Source organism: Rosa chinensis, chromosome 3 (assembly GCF_002994745.2).
Source record: "Rosa chinensis cultivar Old Blush chromosome 3, RchiOBHm-V2, whole genome shotgun sequence".
NCBI lineage: Eukaryota > Viridiplantae > Streptophyta > Magnoliopsida > Rosales > Rosaceae > Rosa > Rosa chinensis.
In genome coordinates this window covers 23,200,021-23,212,070 of record NC_037090.1, presented here as the reverse complement: position 1 = coordinate 23,212,070, position 12,050 = coordinate 23,200,021, and the positions used below count along the sequence as shown (strand labels likewise).

General features: G+C 38.2%; 1 protein-coding gene across 2 annotated transcripts; it reads left to right on the top strand.

The window, feature by feature from the left end:
- Nucleotides 1-5,543: 5,543 nt before the first annotated feature.
- Nucleotides 5,544-9,774, top strand: LOC112192942 (sucrose-phosphatase 1). Of its 2 annotated transcripts, none has more exons than XM_024332890.2 (9): nt 5,544-5,742; nt 6,088-6,154; nt 6,238-6,537; nt 6,693-6,794; nt 6,930-7,124; nt 7,295-7,585; nt 8,246-8,432; nt 9,210-9,256; nt 9,339-9,774. In XM_024332890.2, exons 2-9 carry the CDS (start codon nt 6,095-6,097, stop codon nt 9,432-9,434), a joined length of 1,278 nt encoding a protein of 425 aa, XP_024188658.1. In that variant the 5' UTR covers nt 5,544-5,742; nt 6,088-6,094; the 3' UTR covers nt 9,435-9,774. The 2 variants fall into 2 exon arrangements, with proteins under 2 accessions (XP_024188658.1, XP_024188657.1); XM_024332889.2 differs by having other exon boundaries at nt 5,545-5,720.
- The last annotated feature ends 2,276 nt before the right edge of the window (nt 9,775-12,050 follow it).

Genomic DNA, 12,050 nt, shown 5'->3' with positions numbered 1-12,050 from the left:
GTGCCACATATCAAATGTAAAATGTATGAAGCCTAGATAGGTAGTACAAGATATTTTGATGAGTTTGAATTGATGTAGTGTAGGTTAGACTAGGCTGCTCCTATCTTGATTATTCTGGCAGTATTCCATGTTTGAATCACTTTGATCATTAATTGTGTTAAGTGGTAACAATGTTGTCTCCTTGTAGTAGCTGCTTTGTGGCATTTACTGAGCTATGGTTAACAAGACCCCTCAAGTTAATGCTTGAGATTGAAGCTATCAGTTTGGAACTGAGTTGTTGAAAGTGTGGAATAGGAAGAGATTTGGTGAAGATATCGGCAAGTTGACGATGAGAGGGAATATGCTGAATGTGGATGAATTTCTTCATCACAAACTCCCGAATGCATTGATAATCCATCTTATTTGGCTCAATGTGTGAAGTGGTAGCAGTGTTGTCTCCTTGCAGTAGATGCTTTGTGGCATTTATTGAGCTATGGTTAACATAACCCCTCAAGCTGATGCTTGGGCTTGAAGTAATCAAGTCACGCATCAGCTCGGACTGATATGTTGAAATTGTGGAATAGAAAGAGATTTGGTGAAGATATGGGCAAGTTGACGATGAGAGGGAATGTGAATGAATTTCTTCATAACAAACTCCTAAATAGTGATAATTCATCTCAACTTGTTTTGTTCCGTTGTGAAAGATGAGATTTGTAGGTAAAGCAATTGCGTTTATGGTATCACTGTAAAACTAAGTTGGAGCACGAAAGAAAACTTGTAATTCTTAGAGAAGAGAACGAATCTAGATTGTATTAGCAATGACATAGGTAAGGCACAATACTTAGCCTAAATGGAGGATCTGGCTACTATGAGCTGCTTCTTTACACTCCGTGAAATTAAATTGTTACAAAAAAAGATGCAGTAGCATGTTGTAGACATTTTGTCTATGCGACAACAACCTAATTTGCATCAAAGTAAATGGTAAGGATTGGGATGCCCTTTTTGAGTTGGAAACCATGATCTGGAGTTTGAGATACCTTAAAATCCTCTTTACTGCGGTGAAGTAAGGAGTGCATGGATTATGCATGTGTTGACAGAATTTGTTCACTGCAAATGCAATATCAAACTTCGTCTATGTGAGATATTGTAATGCACCTGCAAGTAGGATCTAGAAAAGGATCACCACTGGTGGTATCAAGTTTATAGGAATTAGTTGTGGTAGAATATGGTTTGGCATTGAGCATGGCTATTTTGTCTAAAAGATCATGGATGTCTTTGCTTTATGAGAAACATAAGCCAGAAAGTGTTCTGGTGGCTTCGATGAAGAGGAAAAAAAATGGAGAAAGCTAAGATCTTTAATGACAAATTGTTACCTTAATTGATTGATCAGTTCTTGACAATGAGGAAGAGATGTGCCCATGATGAGATTGTTATTGACATAGACAAAAAATGAAGGTGATGGTTGCATCAAATTTGAAAAAGAGAGAGAAGTCCAATGTGGAAGCAATGAAACCCAATGAGAAAAGATGATAGTTCAATTCAAAATACCAAGTCCTTGGAGATTGTTTGAGGTCATAGAGGGATCAATGTAGCTTGCAGACATGATAAGGTTTTTGGGATCTACAAACCCAGGAGGTTTGATCATATACACATCTTGTTGAAGATGACCGTGAAGAAAAATATTGGAAACATCAACTTGCTTAATGAACTAGTCATGTTGGATAGCAAAAGAGATAATTAGCCGAATTGTGGATGGTTGAAAGTCGATGCCTTGTTGTTGATGGAAGCTACAAGCTAGCTTTTATATATTTCGATAGAGCTATCTTGTTTCTCCTTAATCCTAAAGACCCATTCAGCCCATGAAGTTTATATGTGGAGAGAATGGTATAAGGCTCCATGTTTTAGTGTCCTACAAAGCTTTAATTTTTTTATCCATAACCTGCATCCCACAACTATGTTTAGCAGACTGTTTGAAAGTGGTATGAATAGTTGGAGGTGTTTGGGGACCGGTGATAGACTTGAAAAAATGATTTGGTTTTGAAAATGTTATTTTTGGACCTTGTTTTCATGCGATGTGGGATGAGAATATGTTTAGTTTTTGGCTTAGGTAATGGAGACTGTTCGATGGGTTAAATGGGTGTGGAAAGAGACAGATTAGGTTAAGGAAATTGTGGTAAAGATGGTGGAGAAAGCCAAGAGGAAGGAAAAGATGGTGGAGGTTAAGGAATTGGGTGTGGAGAGATTATAGAGGTAAAGAAAGACAGGTCAAGGTAGAGGATGGAGGTGTTGGTGGAGGTTGAGTGTAAGGAAAGACAGTTTCATCAAAATATTATGTCTAGATATATACTCTTTGTTGGTGTTGGCATCTAGAGCAGTAGCCTTTGTGCTCGGTTGCGTAGCCAATGAAGATGCATTTGACACTTCTTAAAGCCAATTTTTTAGTTGTATAGGGACAGAGCCAAGGATAGCATGCACAACCATGTGTTTGAGAAAATGGTAGTCTAGTGGCAATGAAGAAGTTTTTGGAGGAGATTGATGTTGCCGAGAGTTTTTGAAGGTAAACAGTTGATTAGATAACAGGCTCTGTGAACAACTTCAGCTAGAAGTGTGGAGGTAGATTGGATTGAGAAAAGAAAGTTCAAGTAAGTTTGATCAAATGCCGATGTTCCTGTTTGGCCAAACAGTTTTGTTCTGGGGTATGGGGATATGAGAATTGACAATATGTGCGTAGACTATGACTAGAATTGAAACTAAGCTTGCTAGTAGGAGACTGAAAGAAAGACAAAATATTTTGTAGGATTTGAGCTGAATGATGACTAGTACGCTTATGCCAAAGATTGATGGATGTGGAGATACTGAGGAAGGTGAAGGGTGGATGACAATGGTGGCAAAGGTAGAGAGGATATAAATTTTCATTAATACGGCTTTGAACAAGAACCTTCCTCATGGTAGATTCCTTGACAATGCAACCATTTTCAGTTAGAATGAAGTGACATCTATTGTCTTTAGTGAAATTAGAGATGGAAAGGAGATTATGAGAGACATTAGGAACATATAAAATATTGTTGAGTTTAAGAGGTGAACCCAAAAGGGTGGAAGAACCGAGTATGAATGGTGACGCTACGAGTGTTGCAATGAAAGAGCCACAACTGGCAATGGGCATTGTGTCCCCATTGGCTGTTGCAATTTGATCACCACCAGTATAGGGAGTGAGAGAAGAGATGATGCTAGGATGATTGGTGCTATCACATTTAGGTCAATTGGTAGAGATAGGAGAGGGAGATATGGTGGTGAAGTGGTTGCTATAGCAGTGAATCGAGGTGGAGGAGCACGGCCTTGAAAGACATAATCCATTATGTGGAAGCAAGTGATAGTGGTGTGGTTATTCCAACCACAAATTTGGCAATGGATGCTAGAGTTAGGAGCAGAGGGTCACTGGAGTTATAGTGTTGATCGGAAAAAAGGTTAAGCTTGGAAATTAGTGGTTCACGGCTGGAATGGACGATTGGGATTGTAGTTTAGGTTTGAGCTTCTAGGTTGATGTGGTGGAGCATTAGGCCGGGTTAGGTTTAGTGAGGTGGAGTATTGAAGGATGCTAAAATCTTATTTTGAGAATTATGATGGAGGTTGAGAATCAACTCTTATTGCCTTCGTAGATATTCCACTTCCTCGCTGAGGATGTACCCATGGAGCTCTTTTAGCATGATTGGCTCAACACAGACGCGAATTGATGTAGCAAAGGCATCATCGTTTGCTGGTAAGCCTTGGAGAGTGTGAGCGACTAAATTAAAATCATCCAGCTTTTCTCCTGCATAAGCAAGTGTCAGTGAGTTCTTTGAGTTGTTGGACGTAGGAGTTCATGGTCATATTGCTCTTTTGGAGACTTTGAAGATGTCGCTTGAGTTAAAGTACATGGCATCTGGTGAGAAATTCAAGACAATGCTCCAAGGTGGTCTAGAGGGCATTGGTTGTCAGCGCGCTCACCTAGAAAGGAAGAATAGCTTCAGAGAGAGCTGTTGTGAGCCATATGCAATAGATAAGGTCTCTCTTTTACCAATAGATGTAGTCAAGAATGATGTTTGTGGTGTTGGATATAAGCATAGGAGGGCAAGACCTAGATATATTAGTAATACTTAGAAGATAGTATTGTTGAAAGACTGGAGTGATGAGTAACCTCCAAAAGACATGGTTGTTGGTTGGGAGTTTGATGGGAACAAGAGTTGAAATTTGTTGAGGAGAAAGAGACGGGTTAAGGATTTCAGCTGAAATCTCATGTGAAAGTTGAATAATGGGTGGTTAGGGAATGTTTTCAACCATGATTGTGTGCTAGAAATGATAAATAAAAGGGAAAGGTAGGGACTTTTGAATCAATGATTTTGATTGTGTGCTGGAAGAGGATAAGAGAATTTGATGATTAAGATAGATAATTTGATGATTAAGACAAGCCTATATTTTAATCGTTAGATGGAGGCCTCTGATACCACAATGAAACTTGACATTAAACATAAAAGATGATGCAAAGACAGAGAATAATGGATTGAAAATTGGTATTGTGTTCCCTTATTTTTACTTTATGATGTGTATGTTGCCTTTTATACAAGTATGGATGAATTTAGAGCTCTACAATGAATGGTTTACATTGTGCCACATATCAACCTTAAAATGTATGGAGCCTAGTGACTAAATAGGTAGTACAAGATATTTTGATGGGTTTGGAATGATGTAGTGTACGTTAGACCAAGCTGCTCCTATCTTGATCATTCTGGTAGTATTCCATGTTTGAGTCGCTTTGATCATTTAATGTATGGAGTGATAGTAGTGTTGTCTCCTTATAGTAGCTGCTTTGTGACATTTACTGAGCTACTGTTAACACTCAATGCCAAGATGGAAGCCTTCAATAAGAAATGAAGGCAAAGATTGATGGTTTTGCACAATTTTAGATAGACAAAAGGGCTTACTATTGAAGATAATCTTGAAGAAGATGATGAAAACTTTAAGGAGGCAGATGCAACATTTGAAGCTGTGCACCATAATTCCTCCACCAAAGAGACCGAAACTCAAAAAGAGCACCAAAAAAAAAAAAAACTATTTACACACATCAATTTGGGTTGCCACAAATTAAACAATGCTGTATAGTGAGGTTCGTACTAGGGCAGCAGGTCCATTTGGAAGGCGATTCTCACGCAGACAAAGCCTAATATTCCTACTGCTGCTTCGATAGAAAGCTATTACTGTTTGTTTCTGAAGCCTTTAGGGATTGGATTTGACACCAATAAGGTCATTCAGTTAGGTTGTGCTTGATTCGTGACTCTCAGAGATTGGCTCCATCTGGGTTCTGAGGAAGAGAGCATATGCTCACCTCCTTATCTCCCTCACAAATTCGTTACCCTTCAAATCAAACTCTCTTTTTTCCCTTATTTAATCAGATCAACGGTCATCCTCGTGACAGCAGGTTCCTCTCGCAATCGCAACCGCCAGCAACACCAAAGTGGCTCCCCCACAACCACATGATAAGCTTCCACGTGTCCAAGGACACATAATTAAGTGTTTTTGGCTTTACTCCCCACAAAAGAAGCGCCAACGAATTTGGATCCAATTCCCTTTAATTTCCATTATCGCTTCGTTCGGTTTATTTTTACCTTTCAATCCCTCACTCCTCCTACTTCATCCTCCGATTTCCCCAAAACCTAATCCCCAATTTTCAATCGCTGCGATTTGAATCGCTGGTCTGAACTTTACAGGTGATTTTCTCCCATTTTTACGGTAATTGTTTATTGATTCTGTTGATTAGAGTTTCAATTTCTGCTTTTGTTGATTGTTTAACTGTTTAATTCTACTCTCTGCCGGAATAATCGATGATTCTAGCTATTGAATGTTCTTCTCTTTCGGGATTTTACTATATCGGACTCCGATTTGAAGACTGTTTCTTTGTTCTTCAGTTTTATAGAACTTTGGATTTGATTCAGGAATGATCGTAGTCAGGAGATTTTTCTTTCGAGCACAGTGACCAATTTTATCAGCAAATGCGCATTTTTTTTTTTTTGAAGTTGGGATAATTGTGGTGTTATTGTTATAAACTGAAAATGAGGTTTTTTGTTTTGGATATAGGATAATCATGGATCGGCTCAAGGCTCCGGCTCGGCTAATGATAGTTTCGGATCTTGATCATACAATGGTAGGTTTTTTGAAGTGATTGTGAGAGTTTGGTCTTGCTTCATTCCTTTTTCTGAAGTGGATTTGTTGTGAATATGTTTGCAGGTTGATCATCATGACAAGGAGAATCTTTCTCTTCTCCGGTTTAATTCTCTTTGGGAAGCCAATTATCGTCACGACTCGCTGCTGGTCTTTTCAACTGGAAGGTCACCGACACTGTACAAAGAATTGAGGAAAGAGAAACCTATGCTGACTCCGGATATAACAATAATGTCTGTGGGAACTGAGATAACTTACGGTAACGCGATGGTTCCAGATGATGGTTGGGTTGAGGTTCTAAATCAGAAGTGGGATAAGAACATTGTCAAAGAGGAGTCAAGCAAGTTTCCTGAACTTAAGCTTCAGGTAGAGTCTATAGATTATGGAAATTGAGCAGTGTCTTAGTTTTCAATGTGATTAATAATCTGATGGGAGTTGATTATTTTTTAATAAACTGATGTCAATAAAGAAATATTTTGTATTTCAAATCTCTGAACGATTGAACTGAACGTGGAATGCAGGCAGAAACAGAGCAACGCGCACACAAGGTTAGCTTTTATGTTGAGAAAGACAAGGCTCCGACAGTGATGAAGGCTCTTTCAGAGGCTTTGAAACAGCGTGGGGTAAGATACCATTGTTAGAGAGTGTCTTTACCTGTTTAATTGTATTATTTTTGCCAAAGCGAAACTCTTTTTAGGGTCCATAGCATGCTGTTACTTTTGTTATTGACCTTGTGTTGTTGCTCCATTTTTAAACAGTTGGATGTTAAGATAATCTATAGTGGAGGAATAGATTTGGATATATTACCACAAGGTGCTGGAAAAGGACAAGCTCTTGCATATTTGCTTCAGAAATTTAAGACTGAGGGACATCCACCTGTTAATACCCTTGTTTGTGGTGACTCTGGAAATGATGCTGAGCTTTTTAGTATCCCTGAAGTATATGGAGTCATGGTACATAGTTCCACTTGTTTCTCTTCAGATATTCTTTAATTTAATTTTTTTTTTTTTTTTGCCCAATCAGAAAAGGTATGTAGTTCACCATGTTCATTTGGTCTCTATCCTCATTCATAATGGGCTTGTCATCCTTTCTTGGCATCAATAAATTATTGCCAACCATGCAGGTTAAGAACGCCCAAGAAGAACTGTTGCAGTGGCATGCTGAAAATGCTAAGGATAACAAAAAGATTATTCATGCAACAGAGAGATGTGCAGCTGGTATCATTCAAGCCATTGGTCACTTTAGTCTAGGTCCAAATTTGCCCCCCAGAGATGTTACAGATACTTCAGACTGTACGCTGGAAAATGCGAACCCTGGTCATAGTATAGTGGAGTTTTTCTTATTCTATGAGAAATGGCGACGTGCAGAAATTGAGAATTCAGAGATCTATCTAGCCGGTGTGAAAGCCAATTGTGTATGTTTCATATCCTCATGAAATCAAGCGATCTTATAATATTTCATAATTTTAGGTTGTCAGAAGAATTATCATCTTTTCAGTGTTAGATTCTGACATCGTTTAGAAATGCTTCTTGTTATCATTTTGGTGATTCAATAGTTTATGTTATTTTTATATTCTGTTGAGAACCGACGTGAAGTATTCTGGGATCACATGAGTAGCATGCTACATATTTACAAGGTTCAAGATTGAGCTTTTATTGTTTAGTTGTTAAAGAAGACGGTGAGCTGAAATTAAAGAACAAAAGATTAGGAGTCGTATGTTTGGAAAATGTGCAAAGGTTTCTACATATATGCTCATCTTAGTTTTTCTTCAATGCATGTTGCATTCTCAAATCTATAGCGTTTTCACGAAGGGATGTTGTTCCTTAAAACTTATAATGTAACCTGTAAAATAGTTTATAATTTGGTTCCTATTGACTAAAATAAGAATGTTGTGGTTGATTTGTGTATTGAACTTTTTGACTGAGCAGACTTTCTCTGTACTTTTTTTGTAGAATTAGAGGGGCATTGGATATTTCTTTTTTATAATCATTCCACATAATAGGGGCCTTTTTGCATCTGAATCACCCAGGTGTTTATCAGTTACTAATCGATAGTTATGTTTTCATTGGGTCAGTGTCCATCTGCTACATATGTCCATCCTACTGGCAACGAGCAAAGTCTTCATAACTGCATAAATGCTCTGAGAGGCTGCTATGGAGACAAACAGGGAAAACATTATCGAGTTTGGGTAGATCAGGTTTTACCAACACAAATCGATTCAAAGACGTGGCTAGTGAAGTTCGATATGTGGGTATTATCTGGTGGGTCTCTCTCTCTCATCCTTCTGTTTGGGCAACTCAACATGTTTTTTTACTTCATTCATCTTGATGATGTGTTGGTTTTAACTTTTAATGAGATTACTATCTTTCAATTCTGGCTCCTCTGGGTACTCGTAGAGAAACTGAAAAAATATTGGTAGATATATCAACAGTTTTGGGTTTTGTTGGTTGTTGAGAGGACTTATTACTAAATGCATTACATGATCTGAGTATCAGAATAAGTTCACTGAAGCATAGTTGGTTCGGCCAAAACTGCCAAAGTATAATATGTTCACTTATCTTAAAAAGCTTGATATGCCATGGCCTGCCAGTATTTGTTTTATCAAGTAATCTATCTTACTTTTTGCAGAACAGTATACACTTCTTTAGATAATTGTTGACTCTGAGATTTAGGGTAAATTTGTATTGCCAATATGATGACTAATTTGTTTTTCTAATGTCGAGTCATTTTGCCAAAGGAAATGCAAAAATATTTTGAATTCTTCGTTTTGAAATTGGACTTCTGTTTACATTTAATAAGCTTTCTAGTCATCCCAAAAGCTTCCCTTAACGTTCTCTAGAGCTGTTTTGAATTCTATTTAAAAGCATTTATATTCTATGTAATTTCTTCTTTATGATTTTATCATTTTCATGGCGAATTATTTGGAAGGGTAATCATACACAGTAGGGAAAGTGTAGAAAATATCGTGAACTGCTAGGTTTTCTCTTGTAAGTTCTTGCAATTTTCTACTGTTCTTTTGACTTTACCCCTTGTTGTAGGTGAGGAACAATATGCAGCAAGGGGGACTGCTATATTTTCTTCAAAGGTAAGATAGGAAAATTGCTATTGGGTTCTGTCCTCCCGTAGTTGCACTTGAACATTTCCTAACATGGTGCATTGGATTTCAGGGTGAGAGTCCTTCAGATCAGCTCACTTGGATTCGTGGGCATCAGACATGGATCAGAGGATATGAACCAAAACAAGTTGCACCATTTTTCGGCTAAAATGTGCCCACGGCTTCACTTGAAAGGCGCTACTACAGTGCCCTAATCTCCTCTATGAAAATAATTTGTTATAGGGTTGTGCATCTTTAATATTCAAGTTTTGATAATTCACATGTAATCATCAGCTACATGAAGATGGCCAAGTCCATGATTGATTCAGTATAAAATAATTGTAAGGCTAATACTCGTGGTCTATAATCTACCGTCTTACTTCAGTCTTGATAAACACTATTCGAACCTGAATGTATGACAGGGAGAAATGACGATGATGAGAAAGTAATCCTTGTACATATGCATATCGCCATGGCTTGTAGTTTGTTGAGCCATATGTTTAAATTCATATTTGATTCGTAGTTTCCTTTTTAACTTTTTGATTTCTGTTACTAGAAAATGTTTTGATACATTGAAGCAAGAACGAGCTAAACTTGAATGGTTGAATTAAGGCCTTGTTTGTTTCCCGGAAAATGGGCATTGGGAAAGGAAAGTGTTTCCTTTCCTGTGTTTGGGACAGCCATTGGAAGGGAAACACTTTCCCAAATGAAGGGAAAAAGTGGAGGAAATCCATTCCCTCCCCCCCCTCCGGATTCACTTTCCCATGGGAAAGGAAATTGATTCCTTTCCTTTCCCACCAACCAAACATAGCCTAAAAGTGATGTTCTGTTATGATAATAATTATGTAGGAGGGTTGTAGAGTGAGTCGTAATGTTCATTTATTCTTATACTGAAGATTATTGTTTGAATCTGATTTGAATCCGGTCTCCTCCGGCTGAAAAGGAACTACTAAATATTTGGATTGAGATATGAAATCTTTACAAGTTTTCTTTTCCTCTTAAGTTTAAAACATGGGGCGGTGTATGATAAATTTTGGATAAGTAGACGAGCGAGAAAGTCGGGAACTCTAGCAACACTTTATTGGAGATAAATGTCTTATCCCTAATGGCTACTTATGGTTCCCCCTAATGGCTACCTGTGGTAAACCTCATTGCTCCACTCAATAAACCCTAAACGAAACATACGTATGGTGTGCCAAATTTTCTCGAGATTTTATCTATTTGAAAGGAAACATATAGTGCGATGACAGCATTGTGTCTACGGTTTCCTTAACAAAATGCATTATTGATGAGCGATGAGTACTGATGCACAGAAAATCTCCGAGTCCCAAGGACCCAAACTAACCATGTTCACACACACACACACACACATACAAATGCACATTCCCAAAACCCTTTCTCAAACACACATGTGCATTGGTGCTTTTCACATTTTAGCTTTGCGTGACACAGGTGCAGTAAACCGAGCACCACACGTAACATTCCTCAAACCCTACTTCCCACGTGGCGACTCAAAGCTGCTCTCACCCACGACACGTATGAGATAAAACATAACATATTTCAAATTCAAAAACCCTTATCTACTATCCCACTCTCTCCCTTTCAAATCCAAATTCCAATTCTTCCGGCACACTCTTTCTCCTTTCCTCTTTTTCCTTCTTTATGTATGGGTCTGTTCTGGATCTCTGATCTCATAAACTGAGAGTGAGACCAATAGTAATAGGCATCTATGGGGCTTAGGATCGTGTACGGAGTTCTGTTCCTGTCAATCTCCTGTGCAGCCATCAAGCTCCTCCACCTTATGCTCCACCCAGTATTCTACCTCACCACCTGATAAACTTATTTGAATCTGCAGCAGGTGAAATGGGTTAGTCAGAAAACGTATACTTAGGGTTCCTTTGGGATGTATACCAATTGGGTTTCTATTAGTTTTTTTTATTGGAGTGTTTGTTGTTGTAAAAATATGTACTGTAATGATTGAATGTTGGTCCTGATGATATGTTAAGTGGGGATGAAAGTGTGTGGTGGTTGATTTTGTTTGGTGTAATATCATGGGGTTGATTTCAGAGTTTTTGCTCTAATTGCTTACTATTTACGTGTTCATATATTGTTTCTGATGTGGATTGTGGTGCTTGAACTTTATGAAATGGTGGATGGGGATCATGAGACATGAATCTTATGATCGTTAGGGTAGCAATATTGTTCATTGGAGTCATGGTTTGGTGTTGATTGGACATTGGACATTCATGAATGTCCAATTCATTGGCGCCAGTTGGTGCAATAGTGAAAGAGCCAACACATCCTGAGCTGATTCTCTATAAATGCCGCATCACACGTCTCAAATCAGGTATGATTCTGTGATCTGGCACGGTTAATGACTCTGCCAAAATTGTTCGAGCATCGGAGGGTCTAACACCAGCCCCTTAATCCTACCTTTCTGTTTTGCAAGTTCTCCATGGCTACCTCTCAATTGCTGACCCATCTCTGAAAAGCACTACAGCAACATGGCCGATCTCATCTACTTTTGGTCTTGGTGGATGGTGATGGATGGTGGCGAATGAATTGATGGGTTGCGACGTGTTTTTTTTTTTTTTTTTTTTTTTTTAAGAAACAATGAGTTTTATTCATTAAATATGATTTAGATCATAGAATAGGGCATCTGAAATAATAGTCAAGCACTCGGTTTGAGTAGAAGGATTCAAAACCGAGGCTGAGCAACAGAATTTGCGTGTCTATTTACATGAAGAAATTCAAAGAAACATAAATCCTTGATATCATGTACTAG